Source organism: Acanthochromis polyacanthus, chromosome 3 (genome assembly GCF_021347895.1).
Source record: "Acanthochromis polyacanthus isolate Apoly-LR-REF ecotype Palm Island chromosome 3, KAUST_Apoly_ChrSc, whole genome shotgun sequence".
In the NCBI taxonomy this organism is placed as follows: domain Eukaryota; kingdom Metazoa; phylum Chordata; class Actinopteri; family Pomacentridae; genus Acanthochromis; species Acanthochromis polyacanthus.
The window spans coordinates 44121566-44144360 of NC_067115.1; the positions used below are offsets into that span (position 1 = coordinate 44121566).

A 22795-nucleotide genomic window follows, 5' to 3' on the forward strand; every position below is an offset into this window, starting at 1 on the left:
CCTCCTCCTCCTCCTCCATCCCTGTGAGTCAGACGGTGTGTCTGGAGGAGAGTGGATGGATGAAGGGCCGTCTGAGGAGCTGAGACGTTTCTCCTGGTTGGTCTGAGGAGGATCTCCTGCTGCTCCGTCTCTGAGCTCCTCTCCGTCCCATTCAGGGGGATGAATGGAGGCCATGGAGGGGAATCCATCCCAGCAGCAGCAGCATGCCGGTAACGGCTCCCACTTCCCTCCCCCTCCCACCATCAGCCCGGCTATACCCCCCTACGTGAAGCTGGGTCTGACCATCGCCTACACCATCTTCTACTCGCTGCTGTTCGCCTTCGTCTACGCCCAGCTCTGGTTGGTGCTCCGTTACCGACACAAGCGCTTCAGCTACCAGACGGCCTTCCTGTTCCTGTGTCTGCTGTGGGCCGCCCTCAGAGCCCTCCTCTTCTCCTTCTACTTCAGAGACTGTGTGACCGCCAACGCTCTGGGACCCTTCGCCTTCTGGCTGCTCTACTGCTTCCCGGTCTGCCTGCAGTTCTTCACCCTCAGCCTCATGAACCTCTACTGTGCACAGGTGAGCAGGCTGCTGGTTCTACTGGTTCTACTGGTGACTCTGGGGACAGATCCTGTAGGGTTGGATCTCTGGCAGGCCTTAGTCTACTGAACCAGAACTGTGTTAGTTTGATCCATAGATACTTTATTTTTAAGTCATTCTTGAATTGATGCCCCCTCTGGTACCTGATGGCAACAGTAACAATAATTAGATAACACAGTGGATAACACAGTGGATCAGTGGTTAGTACTGTTGCCTCACAGCTAGAAGATCCCCGGTTCACGTCCCGGCCTTCCTGGATCTTTCTGCATGGAGTCTCCATGTTCTCCTGTACATGTGTGGGTTTCTTCCAGGTTCTCCAGCTTCCTCCCACAGTCCAGAAGCATGCTGAGGTTAATTGGGGATTCTAAACTGTCCTTAGGTCTGACTGTTTGTCTCTATGTGTAGCCCTGTGATAGACTGTTACCTGTCCAGGTGAACCTTCAACCTCAGTCAGCTGGGATAGACTAAAACCCCCATGACCCTAATGAGGATTAAACAGTGGATGGATGATGGATGGATGATGGATGGATGATGGATGGAAGGATGGATGGATAGATGGATGGATGGATGGATGGATGAATGAATGATGGAAGGATGGATGGATAGATGGATGATGGAACGATGATGGATGGATAGATGGATGAATGGATGGATGATGGATGGATGGATGATTGATGGATGATGGATGGATAGATGGATGAATGGATGGATGATGGATGGAAGGATGATGGATGATGGATGGATGATGGATGAATGGAGGGATGGATGGATGATGGATGGAAGGATGATGGATGATGGATGATGGAAGGATGGATGGATGATGGATGGATGGAAGAATGGAGGGATGATGGGTGGATAATGGGTGAATAGATGGATGATGGATGGATGATGGAAAGATGGATGGATGGATAGATGGATGACAGATGGATGGATGGATGAATGGATGAATGGATGGATGGATGGATGGATTTATGATGGAAGGATGGATGGATGGATGAATGGATGATGGATGGATGGATGAATTTATGATCTAAGGAAAATGGATGATGGATGGATGATGGATGGATGAATGGAAGGATGGATGGATGATGGATGGAAGGATGGAAGGATTGATGGATAGATGGATGGATGGATGATGAATAGAAGGATGGAAGGATGGATAGATGGATGGATGGATGAATGATGGAAGGATGGATGGATGATGGATGGAAGGATGATTGATGATGGAAGGATGGATGGATGGATGATGGATGGATGATTGATGGATGATGGAACGGTGGATGGATGGATAGATGGATGAATGGATGGATGATGGATGGATGATGGATGGATGAATGGAGGGATGGATGGATGATGGATGGAAGGATGATGGATGATGGAAGGATGGAGGGATGATGGGTGGATAATGGGTGAATAGATGGATGATGGAAAGATGGATGGATGGATAGATGGATGACAGATGGATGGATGGATGAATGGATGGATGAATGGATGGATGGATGGATGGATTTATGATGGAAGGATGGATGGATGGACGGATGGATGGATGGATGGATGGATGAATTTATGATCTAAGGAAAATGGATGATGGATGGATGATGGATGGATGAATGGAAGGATGGATGGATGATGGATGGAAGGATGGAAGGATTGATGGATAGATGGATGGATGGATGATGAATAGAAGGATGGAAGGATGGATGGATGGATAGATGGATGGATGGATGAATGATGGAAGGATGGATGGATGATGGATGGAAGGATGATTGATGATGGAAGGATGGATGGATGGATGATGGATGGATGGATGATTGATGGATGATGGAACGGTGGATGGATGGATAGATGGATGAATGGATGGATGATGGATGGATGATGGATGGATGTCTCTGAAGTCCACTGAAATGAACATAGAAAGTTCATACTTCTTAAAATGAACTGGTGCTCTGGTCAGCAGGGTACATCTGGACACTGGTCCCCAAAGTGAATGTGAGTGTGATTGTGTGTCTGTATATGTAGCCCTGTGACAGACTGGTGACCTGTCCAGGGTGTCCCCTGCCTTCACCCGAGTCAGCTGGGATAGACTCCATAGTACTCGCTACTGACTTGTAATTAAAAAATAAATCTGCTGAGATGATCACAGTGTGAAAGTCACTGAACTCTGCAGAACCCAGTCTGGTTCCAGATCAGAGCTACCAAGAGTTTTTTCTATATTTCACCAATGACTGACCATCTCAACGGGCTAAAGCAATAAATTAGATGCACTGTTCCTTTCTCTCCACATTAAGCAACGTTACAGGGCCAGAGGTCCAATACTGAGTTAGGAGCGTTCAGGTTTAGGTGGAGGAACAGTTCACTCTGGAGAATCTGTCTTCACCAATAAAACCAACGTGACTAGCAGCTACACATGGTTTCAAATATCTCTAAAGAAGGACAGGACACTCATGACCAACATTACACATGACAGAGGGCTTAGTTTTTACTGATCCTTTACACCTTTTTACATTTATTGTCAGGTTATGTATGAGTTTACATGCAACACAAACCTTCAACCCACCTTTAATCTGTTAGGACTAACAGCTTTGCATCCATCATTGCCTTTAATGAGCAGACAGTTGTGTCCTTCAGTCATGGATATTATTGTTATTTCTGCACACATCAGGAGTAATTTGGAGGTCAGGGTTTTGCTCAATGTATGACGAAGAGAAACTGAAAATCAAGCATTGAACCCAACATGTAAGGGATGATCCAGCCCGCCAGCTAGAAAAAAACTGCCCCTGTCGTCACTGCTCAGATTCATGGTCGTTGTTTTGTGATAAATGAGTACGAACATGAAAAAACACGATGCTGACAATCAGATGTCATGAATTCTGTCGGTTTGGGCTGTGATCAGGGCTGCAGCTGCCTCTCTTCTCCACCTATTCATCTCCAGCAGCTGGGAGATTCTGAAATAGACCTGAAAACAAAGACTCTGCTTTTTTTAGACTCTAGAAGAGCCTCTTCACCAGCAGCTTTCAGTCACTCGTCCCTGAGAGCTGAGATGACGCAGGTTATTTTCTCCGGCCAAACACTACGGTGTCTTATTCCATAACGAGGCACCTTCAGGATGGAATCGATTCAATGAGCCGCTGAGATAAAACGCTGTAGACCGCTGGCTGGGAGGCAGCGTTCACACAGGACATCTGGAGACCAAACCTGAACCGTTCTGGAGGGTCTCAGAGACTTTGGTACCTCAAAATGTTTCTCACTTAAAACTCTGGTGCCTTTGGGCTGGTTGGTGGTAGAAAGGCCACAGACATCAACACTGTAAGGCAGATATTGCTGGTAAAACCTGATGATGGCTTAATTATGGATATAACTGTGCACATTCATTGTTGTACCTGAACACACATAGAGTCACAGAACAGAATAAAAACAGATGATAAGTAGTATGAAGTCTGAGTCTGTTGGCTTTGGGAGGTTCCAGAAAAGACTGGAGGCGGTTTGTCCAATTCTGACATCAGTGGAGAAGGTTTCTGAAGCTGAGGAGTTCCGGTATTTACAGCTCTGTAGAGGTCCTGGTTAAAAGTACCCGAACATGGACTTCGATTATGGCGCCTGCCGAGGAAGACGTGTTTCACTTCGCTCTGCTGCTGCTCCTAAAAGAATTTCTAAATAACTCCTGCTTAAACACGTTATCGCCAGAATATCGTATTAAGATATGGTTAAAAAGACGCCAAAGGGGAAAAAGTCACAAACTAAACAGAAGAAGTTATTTGACTGTAACCTTCGTAGCAGTGAACCTTCACAAGCTAATGATAGCATGGCTACGCAGGACGCGCTGGACGCTAATGAAGAACGTGCAGATGGAGAGCCGGTCGTCGGCAAGGAAGACAGATCTGTGGAAGGTAAAATGGACCAAGTGCTGGCCATGTTGACCTCTGTAAGGAGTGAGATTGCTACAATGAAAACGGATTTCAACACAAAACTCGACAACATGACTGCGGCCGTACGAGACCTGATAAAGGAGTGCAATGAGCGCGTCACACAAGCGGAGCAGCGCATATCAGGTACCGAGGATGAGGTGCTTGACCTACAGGCTAAAGTTAGCACTTTACAAGCTAAAAACAAGGTTATAGAGGACAAACTTTTGGACTTGCAGGCCAAGTCACGTCTAAACAACTTAAGACTTGTGAATATGCCTGAAGGAGTTGAGGGAGCCAATGTGTGTGCATTTTTGGAGAGCTGGATACGGGAGGCGCTGGGGGGAGGGGAGGCGCTGGGGGGAGAGGAGACGCCATTGTCGCCATTCATATTGGAGAGAGCGCACAGGATCGGGCCGAAGAGGGACGGCGCACCACGTCCAAGAGCACTGATAATGCGCTTTCTTAACTACAAGGATAAACTGGAGGTCCTCCAGGCTGCGCGGAACAAAAAGGACATCCACTACAACAACCAGCAGGTGCGCTTCTACTCGGATATGGCCACAGGGCTGATCCAACAGAGGAGAGAGTTTGACCCCATACGAGAGGAGCTCCGAAAGATGAACATTAGACATGGAGTAGCTTACCCTGCAAAGCTTCTGGTGACTTATAGCGGTAAGACACGTGTTCAAAACACCTGCAGAAGCAAATGCGTTCCTCAAGAACATTAAGGAAAACTCAAGTCATGAAGAGCTGTAATACGGAGTGACTGACGGTCCTCATAAGTCATGTAAACAGCAGTGATTGACACTTCATGGAACACTTTTGTTACTTTGATGATGTTTATGTTATTAATCTCAGGGTAGATGCCACATACTCTTTTTTGTTGTAGACCTCTTTACTAATTTATACATGAAGTATATGTGTTTCTTTTTCTACTTGAATTCATATTTTTGAATCTTATATGCTGACATTACGTTTATGATTCAAATTAATAATAGAGGCTAAGTGGTCCCTTTATCTTATACATTTGATTTATACTTTTCTACATTCATTTAGATAAATAGTCTGTGTTTAAATGTAATTAAGCAGGAGTTCAATCAAACAATAGTATTATATAGCGGCAGCAGCGATTGGTAATTTAAGGAAGTGGTTTGACCAATCCTCACTAGGTGGACTGGTCTTTAGCTATAATGGGAGACAAAGCGAGGGAGGGTGGGGTTAAAGGGGAGTGTTATTGTTTTACCTGTTGGAGGTATGTTCTACTATTTGCTTTTGTTGTGCCCAAAAACACAGAGACAGAGACATATTACAAAGCAGCCTTAGATCCAAGTTACTCGTTATATGGTATTTATGTCTCAAGGTATAGATTTAAAGTTTGTATCGTGGAACTGTAGGGGTTTGCAACGCCTTCAAAAAGTCAAACAAGTCATGAATAAATTAAAGGAGATGGATTCAAAAATTGTGTTTTTACAGGAAACACATCTTCTTGATGACAGTCTTTTGAAGGTGAGGAGGAGATGGAGGGGTAATGTGTACACAGCACCATTTTCATCCCAGTCAAGAGGGGTTATAACATTAATACACGAGTCAGTTCCCTTTCAAATTAGAAACATTATTAAGGATAAAAGGGGGCGGTACTTAGTTCTCCAGGGTATTCTTTTTTCTGAATTTCTAAATTTGACAAATGTTTATGGACCCAATACAGATGACAGTAATTTTTACAGTGATCTCTTCTTTACTCTTTCTACTCTTCAAGGTTCCCATATAACTGGGGGAGACTTCAACTGTGCACTAAACCCAAAATTGGACAGATCAAGTGGAGCCGATCAATCACATGTTGGCTGTAGAGCTACAATTCATAGATCTATGAAAGACTTAAAATTAATGGATATATGGAGAGAAAGGAATCAGAACATTAGAACTTATTCTTGTCATTCAGGTACTCACCAAAGTTACTCTAGAATAGATTTCTTTCTTGTCTCCATCATCTTGCAATCCAAAGTTTACGACTGCTCTTATGATAACATTGTTATTTCGGATCATGCTCCATGCTGTTTAGTCTACAGAGAGTCTAAGCTTAAAAGAGACCCCCCAAGATGGCAATTTCAGCACAAATGGCTCCAAGATGAAGATTTGGTGAAATATTCGGGTAAACAAATTAATGATTTCTTTGAAATTAATACTACACAAACAACGGCATGCACAAAATGGGAAGCATTTAAGGTGTTTTTTAGAGGACATATAATTAGCTATTCAAGTTTTAAATCTAAAAAGAATCAAGAGCTTAGGTCACAATTAGAATGTAAAATAAAAGTACTTCAGGAGAAAATTAACAGAAGCTATAATTCTCAATTAGAAAAAGAATTATTGATTCTGAGAGCAGAATATGATAAATACTCTGCTTTTAGAGCTGCGTCAAGTCTTTTGCGCCTTAAACAGTCATTCTATGAGCAGGGAGATAAGGCTGGCAAGTTGTTGGCATGGCAAATAAAACAATTGGAAGATAAAATACCCATCACATCTGTTAAAGCAAATGGTCAAATCTTATTGGACCCAGAGGAAATAAATACAGCTTTTAAAAGTTATTATGAAGAGCTGTATAAAGCACAAACAAATATACAATCAGAGAATATAAATGTATTTTTAAATAAATTAGATATACCTAAGATTTCAAAGGAAAACAAAAATGCTCTAAATGTTGAAATCACAAAAGAAGAAATAGGACAAGCAATTGACAGTATGAAATCTGGGAAAAGGGCAGGGCCGGATGGTCTCCCCATCGATTTATATAAGAAATTCAAAGACACATTAATTACCCCTTTGTTGGAAATGATTAAAGAAGTTTTCCAATCAAATTGTCTCCTTTCTACAATGAACACAGCAATGATTACCGTTTTGCCAAAATTAGGTAAACCCCCCAATAAATGCGAAAACTTTAGACCCATTAGTCTGCTAAATTCTGATTTAAAAATTATTACTAAAGTCTTAGCTCGGCGATTGCAAAACATTTTACCAGATATAATTGATCAAGATCAAAATGGGTTCATAATGGGTAGACAGGGCTTTCATAATGTAAGAAGAGCATTAAACATAATTTATTATAATAATAATGCACCGGACACTGCTCTTCTGTCAATAGACGCCGAGAAGGCATTAAATAGAGTAGAGTGGTTATACCTTTATCAGGTCCTTGAAAAATTTGGGTGTGGAATAAATTTTTTTAAAATGGATTAAGATATTGTATAAAAATCCAACGGCCGAAGTTAAGACTAATAGAAACATTTCAAAACCATTCAATGTTTGTAGGGGTTGTAGGCAAGGTTGCTCACTTTCCCCTCTACTATTCACACTAGCAATAGAACCATTTGCAATTGCAATACGTTCTCATCCTCAGCTGAATGGGATTGTGATTGGACCAACGAGTCATAAAATTTCCCTTTTTGCTGATGACGTAATTTTATTTTTGTCTAATTTAAAGAAGTCAATACCAACTATTCTGGGAATAATAAACTCTTTTAGTAGTATTTCTGGTTATAAAATAAATAAAACTAAATCTTCAATCTTGTTACTAAATGCAAAGGAGAGAGCCAATCCAATTCAAGATGCATTACAATTTAATGTTGTCTCACAGTTTGAGTATTTGGGAATCCAAATTTTACCAGATCTAAAACAGATAGTAGAAACAAACTATAGTCTCATAAACACAGACCTAAATAATTCAGTTGAAAGATGGATGTCGTTACCAATAACTATGATTGGGAGAATTAATATATTAAAAACGAACACGTTACCAAAGATACTCTATATGTTTCAAAATATTCCCCTACCACCTCCTCCTGGCTTCTTTTCTCAAATAAAAAAGATGCTTTTACGATTTATATGGAATAATAGAAGGCCAAGACTACGTCTGTCTCTGTTATATCTTCCATACGATCGTGGAGGCCTGAAATGCCCAAACTTTCAATTATATTATTGGGGTGCACAGTTAAGATCTATGATGTTTTATTACACAAATCATTTATCTCACTGGGTAGAAATGGAAAGCCAAGGGTTGCATTTAGAACTCCCTCCATACTTGTACTCAAATACAATTACAAAACTATTGAAACAGGCAAAAAACCCAATACTTAAAAATATGATTAGAGTCTGGAGGGATGTCAAAAAATACTTAAAAGAACCAAACAGTTTGTCTCAGTTCAGTCCCTTATGGGGCAATCAGTTATTTGTACCTGGGAGAGATGATACAGTATTTCATCAATGGAGAACCAAAGGATTAAAAATGATTCAAGATCTTTACCTACACACGTGGACAAAATTGTTGGTACCCCTCAGTTAAAGAAGGAAAAACCCACAATTCTCACTGAAATCACTTGAAACTCACAAAAGTAACAATAAATAAAAATTTATTGAAAATTAAATAATCAAAATCAGCCATCACTTTTGAATTGTTGATTAACATAATTATTTAAAAAAACAAACTAATGAAATAGGGCTGGACAAAAATGATGGTACCCATAACTTAATATTTTGTTGCACAACCTTTTGAGGCAATCACTGCAATTAAACGATTTCTGTATTTGTCAATGAGCGTTCTGCAGCTGTCAACAGGTATTTTGGCCCACTCCTCATGAGCAAACAGCTCCAGTTGTCTCAGGTTTGATGGGTGTCTTCTCCAAATGGCATGTTTCAGCTCCTTCCACATATGTTCAATGGGATTCAGATCTGGGCTCATAGAAGGCCACTTTAGAATAGTCCAACGCTTTTCTCTCAGCCATTCTTGGGTGTTTTTGGCTGTGTGTTTTGGATCGTTGTCCTGTTGGAAGACCCATGACCTGCGACTGAGACCAAGCTTTCTGACACTAGGCAGCACATTTCTCTCCAGAATGCCTTGATAGTCTTCAGATTTCATCGTACCTTGCACACTTTCAAGACACCCTGTGCCAGATGCAGCAAAGCAGCCCCAAAACATTACTGAGCCTCCTCCATGTTTCACCGTAGGGACAGTGTTCTTTTCTTCGTATGCTTGCTTTTTGAGTCTATGAACATAGAGTTGATGTGCCTTACCAAAAAGCTCCAGTTTGGTCTCATCTGTCCAAAGGACATTCTCCCAGAAGCTTTGTGGCTTGTCAACATGCATTTTTGCAAATTCCAGTCTGGCTTTTTTATGAGTTTTTTTCAGCAGTGGTGTCCTCCTTGGTCGTCTCCCATGAAGTCCACTTTGGCTCAAACAACGACGAATGGTGCGATCTGACACTGATGTACCTTGGCCTTGGAGTTCACCTTTAATTTCTTTGGAGGTTGCTCTGGGCTCTTTGGATACAATTCCAACGATCCGTCTCTTCAATTTGTCATCAATTTTCCTCTTGCGGCCACGTCCAGGGAGGTTGGCTACTGTCCCGTGGGTCTTGAACTTCTGAATAATATGAGCCACTGTTGTCACAGGAACTTCAAGCTGTTTAGAGATGGTCTTATAGCCTTTACCTTTAAGATGTTTGTCTATCATTTTTTTTCGGATGTCCTGGGACAATTCTCTCCTTCGCTTTCTGTTGTCCATGTTCAGTGTGGTACACACCTTTTCACCAAACAGCAGGGTGACTACTTGTCTCCCTTTAAATAGGCAGACTGACTGATTATGAGTTTGGAAACACCTGTGATGTCAATTAAATGACACACCTGAGTTAATCATGTCACTCTGGTCAAATAGTTTTCAATCTTTTATAGAGGTGCCATCATTTTTGTCCAGGCCTGTTTCATTAGTTTGTTTTTTTTAATAATTATGTTAATCAACAATTCAAAAGTGATGGCTGTTTTTGATTATTTAATTTTCAATAAATTTTTATTTATTGTTACTTTTGTGAGTTTCAAGTGATTTCAGTGAGAATTGTGGGTTTTTCCTTCTTTAACTGAGGGGTACCAACAATTTTGTCCACGTGTGTATCTGAATCTGACACACTAATGGGTTTTCAGGAGTTGCAAGATAGATTCGATATAGAGAAAAAATATTTCTTTAAATATCTTCAACTCAGAAGCTTCATACAGAAAAATCAGAATAATGTTCTAACAAAACCTACTCCATCGACTTTAGAAGAGATGACGACAAAAGATAGTCGGAAAAAAGGCATAATATCACAGATTTATAATGTCATGATATCTAAAATGTCAGAAGATTCATACAGCAGACTTAAAGCTTGGAAAGAAGATTTGTCATTGGTGTTGTCAGAGGAAGATTGGAGAGATGCATGCAACTTGACACATTCCACATCTATTAATACACGTCTCAGACTAATACAGTACAAATGGTTAATGAGAATTTATGTAACACCAGTAGATCTTAATAGGTATGATCGGAATTGTCCTGATGTGTGTCCAAAATGTAATGAATCCAGAGGAACACTGGTTCATTGTATGTGGTATTGTAAAAAAACTGTGCAGTTCTGGGAAGGAATAAGAAGTGAAATTGAGAAAGTAATTGCTAAAAACATTGTGTTGGACCCTAGACTGTTCCTATTTGATTTATACCCAGAAAAACATATAAATACAAAAGGTGAAAGAGTATTTATAGATATAAGCCTGTTAAATGCGAAGAGATGCATTTCGTTATGTTGGAAGATGATCCATGGGCCTACGTTGCATCAGTGGAGACAACAGATGATGTCTACCCTCCCACTAGAAAGGATTACTTATGTGCTGAAGGGCAGACAAAAAATTTTTGAGAGTGTCTGGGGACCTTTTATGTTGTATGTTAAGGACATTGAAGTGTGAGAGATGACGTAGTAGGTTGCTTTGGACTTGTTTCTGTAAAAGGGCATGTTGTTGTGTTTACGAACCTGTTCATTGTTATATTTGTTTTTTTTTTAAATTTAAAATTAAATAAAAAGATTTTTGGGAAAAAAGTACCCGAACATAATGTGCATAGATTAGCAAAGAATGGGACCAAAACCAAAATGGGCCCAAAGATAGTACATGTAGTGCATAGAGCTCCACTAATGTCCAAGGATGGGTTCAGATTTTGTTACAGCAGGAGACTCAAACTCATCTTAGTCCAGGTTCCACATCCAGTCCAGTCTGAAGTGGATCACACCAGTAAAACCACAGCATAATAACCTATAATTAACCACAACTCCTAATGATTCCTCTGTTTTAGTGCAGAAAAATACATTCTGAAAATTTTCACAATATTACAAAAAGGAGATAGCCCAGCCACGCTAGACCCAGGTCTGAAGACACAAGGGTCTAGGAACTCTGGACAGGGAGGGAGGCGGGCTAAAAGGTTGTCTTTCAAATCACTCTGCAGCAATTGGGTAGGTATACAACCAATCAGCGCAACGAGTAGGCTGATGTAGTTCCTAGAGTGCCGGAAATCAGAGGATGCGGTAGTTCGGTGAAGCCTTATTTATACAGTCAATGGGTGAAGCTCAAGTCCTTTGTTTATCTTTCAAGTTGAATTTTAGCTTCAAATCTTTAAGGGCTGTGGCCAAAGCCGAGTCAAAAGATAACTGTTTATTGTGTGCAGCCATCTTCTTGTCTATCCTTGTTTCTATGGTTGTTTCCGGTTGTTTCTGTCAGAATCGTCACGCCTCTGTCGTCACTTAGTTACGCCCGCCTTCTGACTCTCCACTTTATGGTGATTCGTCGGCCAGTTTTAGGAGCATCCAGCCTCGAGGCTTACCAAGGGTAACTAGACCGACCCTGGCAGAGAATTAAATTCATTGCCGTGGGTTGTCTAGCGCGGCTAGGCTAAAAAGGAGACCCAAAGTGACAAAAACGTGAGACAAATGGCAAAAGTCAGACAATAAAAAGACAAAAAACTACAAAAATAAAACAAAATATCACAACAAACAAGACAAAGAACAACAAAAAATCAGGCAAACGACACAAAACAAAACAAAAAGAGACAAAAAATGAGACAAAAAGTTACAAAGCAACAAAAAAATGGACACAACAACAACGAGACAAAAAAAATGACAAAAGCGAGAAACAAAGTGACGAAGAAGTCTGTGGGTAAGCTTTCTGTCTTTTCTTACAGGTTTACTTCAAGGCCAAGTCCAAGTACACACCTGCCCTGCTGAAGTACAGGTAACTCCAACTGACATATTCTGCCATAAATCAGATCCAAAGTCAAACGCTGTGTTGGGTCTCAGAGCAGTGAATTCAGACGGTCCTTCTAGAGATCTTTGTGTCTGTCCTCCTCCAGACTTCCTCTGTACCTGGTCTTCCTGGGGGTCAGTTTCATCTTCCTGGTGGTGAATCTGGTCTGTGCCCTGCTGGTGAAGATGACTGCTGCTGATGTGAAGACCATTGTCCTGGTGAGGGTGACCATCAACGACAGCCTGTTCGTCCTCTGTGCCGTCTCGCTGTCCGTCTGCCTGTACAAGGTGGCTAAGATGTCGCTGGCCAACATCTACCTGGAGTCAAAGGTGTGGTCCAGATGACAAGAGAGAGCTGAAAGAAACATTACAGACCTTTAGTTCAGAATCACTGGAAGGAATCCTGTAAATATTGTTGCATATGGTAATGAACAAAATGTGTACAAGTGGATGAAGACTGTAAATAATGGATGTGTGTGTGTTCAGGGGACGTCAGTGTGTCAGGTGACTCTCATCGGCATCATGGTGGTCTTACTGTACGCGTCTCGAGCCTGTTATAACCTGGTGGTGCTCGCCCTGACCAACATCGAAACCATCAACTCCTTTGACTACGACTGGTACAACGTCTCAGACCAGGTAGGAGCAGCTGCAGACTGGAACCTGGTTTTAAATCTGTACATGGTGTCTCTGTTTAGGGTTATATTTGATTCATTTATTGGACTGCAGCTCTGCTAATCATAGAGGTGTTTGGACTGGTGGAAAACCTACCCCAGCCTTCATAAAAGAGATGTCCAGTCAGAGGCAGATCATTTGGATCCACTCAGGTCTCAGACAGTGAAACACAGGTTCAGTCTCTGTGGGAAAACCAAACCCATCTGGACCCGACATCCTGAGGACAATGTGGACAGGAGGGTTGGGTCTCAGCTTATCACGAAGACTTCCATCTCTTTGGTCAATGTGAGACAGGCATGAAGATGATGTACGTTTCTTCATCTGTCCATAACTTTGAGGTGAACAGTTAAAGACAGCATGGACGCTCTGCACGACATCTGACAGAAAAGTGAAGTCATGAAGTTCATCCAGTGTTCTACGTGTCTGGCTCTGTTCTTGTCAGGTGGTTGCACATAAAGTTGTTTTTTTTGGTTGCCATTTCATGAATCCAGCTACACATAAATGAAGGTGCTTTTTTAGCTGTCTGGAGGTCGCCATCATGTGGAGAACATCTGCAGATAGAAGTCCACTGTCCTGAGTTCAGGTTTGGAGCTGTCCAAAGACACTGATGAGGAAACATGAAGGTGGATTCAGACTGAAGGACAACTTCCATGTGTTGTCCTCCAGCAGTCATTAAAAAGGCAATCTAGACCTCCATTAAAGAACGTATTTAAAATATAATACAGGACCAGTTAAAGTAGTATATTTATGTAGCATGGGTTAGAAAGTGGTGCAGAGGATGGACAGGGTTGACAGTCTCTAATCCAGAGGTGTCCACCATGAGGCCCGTGGTCCAAAAGTGGTCCTCCAGAGGGTCCAACATGAGGCCCGTGGTCCAAAAGCGGTCCTCCAGAGGGTCCAATCCGGCCCTCAAAGTGTAAAAATTACAGAGAAGACATTAACTGCAGATTGTAAATTAGTAAAACTATAAATTTAAAATCATTTCTAGACCATGACAAGTTGTTTGGATCAGAGTAAAATACTGGATTGTTCTTTGTTCTTTTGTTGTTTTGTGTCTCATTTTTGTCAAATTTTGTCTGTATTTGTTCAAAGTTGTTTAAATCAGTCATCTTCTTGTTGTTTTTCTCATGTTTTTGTCATTTTGTTTCTCGTTTTTGCTGTTTTGTCTCGCTTGTTTTTTGTCTATTTTTTGTTGTTTTGTTTCCTGCTTTTGCCAGTTCTTGTCTTGTTTGTGTCATTTGTATAATTTATTGTCTCATTTTTGGTGTTTGTCCATGGTTTTCTCGCTTTGTAACTTTTTTGTCAAATTTTAGTCTCTTTTTTGTTTTGTTCTTTGTCATTTATCCCGTTTTTTGTCATTTTTTCTCACTTTTGTCATTTTTCTCTTATTTTTATTGTTCTGTGTTTCATTTTTGTCTTGCTTGTGTTGTTTGTCTACTTTTTTGTCATTTTGTTTCTCACTTTTGTCATTTTGTATTTTGCTTTATTTGTTCTTCTGTGCACCATTTTTGTCGTTTTGTTTTTTGTCTCGTCGTTTCCAATTTTTTGTCGCTTTCTAACTTTGTTATCGAATTTGTAGTCTCTTTTATGTTTTGTTTTGTGTTGTTAGTCTCCTATTTTGTCATTTTTTTATGTTTTGTCGTTTTGTGTCTTGTTTTTGGTGGGTTTTCTTGTCTGACTTTGTCGTTTTGATCATAAAATAAAATACTAAATGTTTAGTTCTAGATACCTGCGATTAAAATGGAGAGTTGTGGTTATTTATAGGTTATTGTGTTGTGGTTTTACTGGTTTTACTGGTTCTACTGGAGATCAGACTGGACTGGATGTGGAACCGGGACTAAGATGAGTGGAACAATCCTGATTGATAAGACAGTGGGAGGGTGAGAGCCATAAGGAAGCAGCAGATAAACGTATAAGACTTTGCTTCCTGGTCTCACCTCTGAACTGTTTTAGGTTTCAAATAAATCTGGACATATTGCTAGATAAGAGAGCTGCTGTATGCCGTCTGACCAGGTTTCCCCAGAACCGTCTATAAAGCCCTCTTTGTTTCCTGGACACCACCTCCACAGCCAGAGGTTGAATGATGGCGTGTTATCTCTGATCAGACTGTGGATGGTCCAGAGAACACTACGGAGTCCAACACTGTTGAAAAGTCATCTTTAAAGGGTGTCTTTCTGACTCTGATCTGTGTGTTTCCAGGCAGACTTGCGCTCGTCGCTGGGAGATGCCGGCTACGTCGTGTTCGGAGTGATTCTGTTTGTGTGGGAGCTGCTGCCCACCTCGCTGGTCGTCTTCTTCTTCAGGGTCCGACGACCTCCTCAGGACAGGGTCAGTCCTCCTGCTTCTTATGATGCACTCTAAAAGCAGTTCCACATTCACCGTGGAAAGTTTGGAGTTTTAGTCCCCAATAAAAAAACGCGCTGCTTGTTATCTTTAGTAACTTTAGAGTTTGTAATGTCATTCATCGAGGAAGAGAAGAAGTTCACCTTAAATCTTAACACCACAGTACAGCACTGATAACAGTCACTGTGCCTTCTACGTAATCATTTGATCTTTAACAGTGCTGTGTTTTATGGTTAATGTGCTGCATCCTTACGCTGTCATTTCTGAAACTGAAGCAGGAATCTCTACATCTGTCCACAGAGCACCGCTGGGTTGCCAAACCACATCCTCTCCTCCAGAGGATATTTCTTCGACAACCCTCGCCGATACGACAGCGATGATGACCTGGCGTGGAGCATTCCTCCCCAGAATGCATCAGCGAGGTGCGAACATGGACAGACAGATGGACAGACAGATGGACAGACAGATGGACAGATAGATGGACAGATGGACAGATAGATAGATAGATAGATAGATAGATAGATAGATAGATAGATAGATAGATAGATAGATAGATAGATAGATAGTTAGTTTTAGTGGGGAAGGAAAAATTATTACTTGATTGGATAATTACTGCAGTGATGAAACAACTTCTTTAACCCTCGCTGATTCCCATTTCTTCAACAACCATGTTGGAAGACATCTCCTGTGGTCATGGAAAGGATGTTAGTCTGTCTCACAAGGGTCAAATTATTGGGCTGCATCAAGAAAACAAAACAACTAAGGAGATGAAAGGACTAAAATCAGGTTAAGAACCGTCCAACGCATCATTAAAACCTGAAGGACGGTGGAGAACCATCATCTTCAGGAACAAACTCTTAGATGATTGTAGAAGATCAACAGTAGAACTCACGACTGTTTAATAGTGAAAGGAAGAACATTTCCACATGAAGGGAACTCAGAGGATTGGGACTAAACAGCTGTAGCTCTAAGAAAACCACTGATCAGAAAAAAAGGCTTCAGTTTGCTGCGGAGCATAAAGATTGGACTCTGGATCAATGGAAGAAGGTCATGTGGTTCGATGATAGGTCTAGATTTACCCTGTTCCAGAGTGATGGGGGCATCAGGGTAAGAAGAGAGGCAGATGAAGTGATGCCCTCATCATGGCCTGTGGGGGTTAGGGTTATGATCTGGGGTTGGTCAGGTTCACCAACGTTATGTTCCCAAAGAATGAGGTCAGCTGATACCTGAAGATACTGAAGGACCAGGTCTTTCCATCAGTGGAGGTTTTCTTCATGTTCCTAGATGACGATGCCAGGATTCATGGGCTCACATTGAGAATGAGTGGATCAGGGAGCATCAGATGGATTGTCCTCCAGAGTCCAGACCTCAGACCCACTGAGAACCTCTGAGATGTTCTGGAGAAGACTTTGACTCTCCCATCATCAGTAGAAGATCTTGGTAGAAAATGAATGCATGTCTGGACAGAAATAAAAGCTGTGACATTATGGAAGCTTATGGAAATGATTGCCGTGCCCAAAGGCGGTCCAACAAAAATATTAGAGTGTGACTGTTTTTTTGGTCAGGCATTGTATGTAGATAGTGTAATGGAAATGATGGTCCAAAGTGGCAAAAAATAATGGATAAAATTGAATTAGTTGGATTAAGTTTAATGCAAAGCTTAAAGTGTTAGAAGGTAAAGTTGATGGTAAAATGGTTCAATAGGTGACTAAAAGTAACAGACTTAAATGAGCAAACTGAAGGATCGTACTGTCAGAGGCTGGAAGGACTTTCATAGCGATATCTACGTTCACAGTAAAGGAACAGGAAATAGTCAAAATAATCTCCTAAAATTACATATAAGTTGTGGAATTATTACACAAAAATACTAAATGTAATGGATACATGGCTGACATATCCACATAAAACTTACTGTTCACCTGTCTGGACTGAATACTGTAGACATGAAGGTTTATCTTCCAGGATATTTAACTCTTCTTCTTCTCTCCATCCTAGTCTTTCATCGGACTGCTACGACTGGGGCAGCCGCCACAGCAGCTTCACCGTTCACACCAACAGCGACGAGCAGCGCCTGACCGCCACCGCCGGAGAGCTCCACCCTTACCCATGATCCTCCTGTCCTCTGTACAGCAGCACTCTGCACTCTGACACCAGTCGGTCGTTGTGTTTGGTTCTATCACTGACGTAGAGGTTTGTAGAGTCACAGAACAAACATGAACAGGGTTCCTACATGGATTACAGTCAGGTTCAAAAGCAGGTTTCCTTAATTCTGTGTGACAGTAAAGGACTGATCCAAAGATCGTAACACTTTATTGGTCCCATATTTTCCAGCTAACTGAATGAAAATATGCTCCTCATAATTTATAAAGCTTGACTTGATTATTGGCATTTCTGCAGCTTATTGGTGGAACTGCATTCGTTTCAGGAAACTCAGAGAGATGTTGATGCTAATTTATGAACTATTTTTCACTGATGTAATGTTTTCATACTGTCCAAGCTTTGCCTTAAAATCTTATTAAAATAACCTTTCCCGTTTTCCTTTATAATTAATTGGAATTTACACCTTGATGTTAGGTCATTTTAATGAAAATAGATGGAATTTTCCTCAAAAATATCACACTAGTAAATGAAAGCATTACCAGAAAGCCTTTGATAATAGATCAAAAAATAATGTCAATTAAAGCTTCAAGCAGCGTTGGTCGGGTCCTCGCATCCTTGTGGTTCCGCTATCTCACGCATGTCCACCAGGTGGCGCTGCAACTGAGAGCGTGTATCAGCCTATGGATGCCATTGTAGCCAGACTCTGATCATACATGTAAAGTTTGAGGCAGATTGGTGCTTGTAAAGGCCAGTTATACACCACTTCCTGTTTGATGGTGAAACACCCAAAATGACCGCATTCTGCTGGTCTCCATTTCCACGCCCTCAGACTTTTGCAGAGCATTTTAGTAACTTTTGGTCAATCATGACTGGTGTAAATCCTGGCCAAATTTGAACTCTCTCGGGGTTACGTTGTTGGAGTTTATACCTTTTAAAAAATGTCCAAAAATTACACAAAATTCTCCAAAATATGAATCATAATTCAAAATGGCCAACTTCCTGTTGTGTTTTGGGTATTGGTGCAAGAGGTTTTTTTTGTACATCCTGATGAGTTCATCAGGACGTACAAAGATATATGCGTACCAAATTTTTTATACTACTACATGGTGCTCGGACCCTAATATCTGCAGATCTTTAAATTTCTCTATAATTGTTTGGATGAGGATTTTTAATCAAAGCAACATGGAGGCAGTATGGAGACCAACAGATCTGTAAACCTAAATTCTGTTACTATTTACATTTACCACAGTGAGCTTAAGGATGACGGATCATTAAATTTGGTGACAGCAACGTCAAAAAACCTGCAACCAACTATGTTATAGCTGTAATGAAATATGAAGATATTTGCTCTGATTGTGATGCTGGTTTGAACTGAGTTCTGAGAAGTGGTTAAAATGGAGGAGCTTTGCAGGAATTTGGTCCTAATCTTTTTCCAGACTAACAGCGTGTAGGAACCCTGCTCCAGAGAATGCTGAAAGTCGTACTCTGTAGATGATGTCGTGGTGCATCTTTTAAAGAATGTTTCTTCATCATTTGAGGAGTATTTCAATGAGGATTACTCCGATATGAATCTGACACATTCTCCATTTTATCTAAAGCAACTTTTGTTTGGTGCATTTCATTTACAGACAAAGAAAAAAGAAAAGCAAAGTGTTCAAATGAAAATGACCCAAATAGAGAACATAGAAGCGTAAATTGGTTTGTGTTCAGCCCTGCCTGGACATGAATGCTCTGATCCTCACTGCTTTAAGATTGTAAAATACAGACTTTGTAACTGATGAATGTAACGCTGGAGATCAGGCCGAGGTTTCTAACTTGGTTCTTGGTCTTCGGAGACAAAGATGAGATTGACACCAACACAGCCAGGATATTCCTACAGCTAGCTTCCTGCTGGACGACAGTTTGTGACTTTTCACAACTTTTCCATTTATTTTATTACTTTACTGTCAGTCCTTTCCAGACAACCAATCACATGTTAGAAGGGGTGGGCTGTATCACCATGGCAACACAGAAAAAGAGAGGAGAAGCTTTGAACATGTTGTGACAGGGTTGTATTTAACCCAAACTGGGCCATTTTCCTCGACATAGCCCGGTCGTTTTGGTGCCTAAACTAGTCTAACCTTTTTCCAGTATCAGGAGTTGGAGGGTTAGAGGGTGAACAGGAGAGGTGACAGTACAGTACCATGGGGTGTGATAGTGTTATTTATCACCACATCAGACAAGCATCCATGCAGCCTGACATACTGCGGTCTTCCTGTCAGGTAGTCCGAGGTCCAGGCCATAAGGTCCTGGTCCACATGAACCCAAACTGGAGAGCCACACCATGTTGAAACAACTGGAGGAATCGGAAAACTTTGTGACTTTTCCAGATGAGAATAAGCTCTGTGAAGTGTGTAGACCAGGACATCCTCCATACCAGCGTCCGCCCGGTATGCAAACTGCAGCAGGCCCAGGACCAGTGTCTCAATGGTTTTCATGATGTGGGACATCAAAGCCACTGGGGGCACCGGGACTATGCAGGATGTCTTCCAGATCTTTGGCACCTTCTTCAGTCTTAGGGAGAGGTTAAAGAGGTATGTGAAGGTTCCTGCTAGTTGTCCTGAGCACATCTTGAGCACCTACGGGTTGATGTTGTCTGGTCCTTGAGGGTTCCCATCCCACCTGACAGGTCCTGAAGACTAGGGGGGTTTGAGGTGAAGCGGGGTTTGGGCTGCTGTCTGGTCCAGCCTCCTGTCCATCATCATCCTTCCCTTGGAGGGAGGTGGAGGTGTTGTTCCTCAGGGTCTGCGTGGTGTCTGGTGGAAGCAGAGCACCAGTCTGGTCTTGTGACGTTGCAGTGAGGGGAGCGTGGGTGAAGGTTTCAGGGGAGGTGGATGTCGCCACATCCTTTATCAGCAAGCTAAGCCTGTTGAAAACCATGTTTAGATGTCAGCAAGCTCCTTTGTCCCCTCTACAGCTCCTCTGGGCCTCATCATGCCAGTGGTGGTCTGGTGTTGGGATGTGGTGTCAAAAGAACCACCGTGGTCTAATGGATGACATGTTAAGCAGCCTTGGTGGCAGTAAACTCTGGAGGCAGACCGTACAGCCTCAATCCCACAGCTAGCGGTTCAACATCAGGCAAACAGACCTTCCCTCTCACAGTCACATGTCCAAGGTTGCTCCATTTGATGTTGGCAAAGACAGCGAGTCCTCCATTGGGCTTCTCACCGCTTTGACTCTGTCCACCCAGTTCCAGTCAGGTACCTTCCTGTTCAGACCTGTCTCCATCCTGCACAGTAAACTGAACTCCAGATACTAACTCTGTCCACTTCTAAGGACCGAGAGTTCATCCATTTTGTTCAGCAGTGACCGTACATTCCCCATCAGCACCGCAGGAAGACAGGACTTGTATTTCCACTTCTTCTCCACCTTCTTTCCCCTCACCGCTGAACCTGCTCGATTCCCTCATCATCTTCTCCTTAGTTCCTTCGGAATCTTTCGGACATGCAGCTGACTGATTTTGGAGTCGATGTAGCTCTTGTCATGTATATCTCAGGCTGTTGTTGTTGTTCTGTCATTCCGTATCGTTGATTGAAACATGCTAAAAAAGTGCTGGTTCGTAAAAAAAATAGTGCTCCCAATGAAAACAATCAGTGTGAAAGAAGCATCGGTGCTGTCAAATATTTACAGTCATGGACGAAGATATTGGCACCCCTGGAATGTTTCCTGAAAATCCACCATTTCTCCCAGAAACTGTTGCCATTACAAATGTTTTTGGTATACACGTGTTTATTTCCTTGATGTGCATTGGAAAAACACAAAAAATCAGAAGAAAAAAGCCAAAATTAACATAATTTTGCACAAAATTCAAAAAATGGGCCGGACAACATTGTTGGAACCTTCAACCCAATCTTTGGTTTCACTTCTTTTGGAAGAAATAACTGAAACCAGTCACTTCCTGTAACCATCAACAGGCTTCTTACTCCTCTCACATGGAACTCTGGACCACTCTTCTTTTTCAAACTTCTGTATATCAAAAACATTTGTAACTGCAACAATTTCTGGGAGAAATGGTGTATTTATGCCAGGGTCTCCGTACTTCTGTCTGTAAGAGTTTCAGTGTGGAGCTGGATGAGTCAGTTTCTTCTAGTCTGAAGCTGAGGGTCTGAGCCAGAAACTAGTGGCTTTGGGGTGAGTCGTTTTCTCAGCAGGTGTTTAAATGTCTCAGAACCTTCAGTGTGAAATGAACAGATGGGAAGGTACAGAATCAGAATCAGTAACGTAGGCTTTGAACCGGACCGCCATGATCAAGAGGAGCTGCTAACTTACCAGCTGATCGGTTTCAAACCTCAGCTCTGCTCATGAGCTCTGAAAGAACAAAACCTCTGATACCAACAGCCCATAGTGAGGTTCTCTGTAGGACGTCTGGACTCAGCCGTAGACATCCAGAAGGAGCTCAGAGTCGAGCTGCTGCTCCTTCCTACTGACAGGAACTAACGGAGACGTGCTCTTTACTGCTGTCTGACTGGTTTAGACATAGTTGATTCTTTCCTGCCCTGAATAATCCTTGAGAAACTCCTCAGGTCATTTCTGTTCACATATTTTTTGTCAGAACCTCAGATGTAAACACTGTCACCTGATTGGACGTGATCAATAAATGTAAATATCAATAAGCTGACAACCAATCACCTCCTGTGTTGTACATCCACGTTTCTAAGTCTTTTCTAACGTGTTGAGTTTCATTGGACTTCCTGTTGAATGAAAATAAATAGTAGCTGTTAACTAATTCTCATTTAGGACTGAACTGTTGAACAGAAGTGATGTAAACTGAATGATCCAGAAGCTTCAGAACCAACCAGGAAGTTCTGCTGGAAACGGATCTTGTTTTGCAGCGTTCACATTTCTGTAATGATGCTCTGGAAAAAGCCTAAACTCTATATTTCTACCAGACGCAGGTTTTGTAAATTCTTTGTACAGCTGGGAGGACGTATTTTGTAGTTGAGCTCTTTTGTGTTTGTGGTTTGTGTGTTTGTGATGACAAAAAAAAAACAACATTAAAAAGACAAGTTGTGACTATCAGGACAAAGGTTTGAACCCGATTCATCTGTCTGAGAGCGGTGGAGCCACAT

The 22795-nt window shown here is 41.7% G+C and overlaps 1 protein-coding gene across 2 annotated transcripts in view; it reads left to right on the forward strand.

The window, feature by feature from the left end:
• gpr137bb (G protein-coupled receptor 137Bb) overlaps positions 1 to 22795 on the forward strand; it is a 32960-nt gene continuing 10165 nt past the window's right edge. Inside the window, exons 1-7 of one of the 2 annotated variants that reach the window (XR_007940805.1) lie at positions 1 to 559; positions 12512 to 12561; positions 12680 to 12902; positions 13059 to 13208; positions 15444 to 15572; positions 15888 to 16009; positions 17583 to 17777. Coding sequence is in view for 1 of the 2 variants with exons in the window: in XM_051945414.1 (XP_051801374.1) it covers positions 164 to 559; positions 12512 to 12561; positions 12680 to 12902; positions 13059 to 13208; positions 15444 to 15572; positions 15888 to 16009; positions 17583 to 17697 (1185 nt within the window). In the remaining variant the exon portion in view is untranslated. Of the gene's footprint in view, positions 560 to 12511; positions 12562 to 12679; positions 12903 to 13058; positions 13209 to 15443; positions 15573 to 15887; positions 16010 to 17582; positions 22753 to 22795 lie in introns of those variants that run through there. The other variant, XM_051945414.1, reaches the window with a different exon arrangement.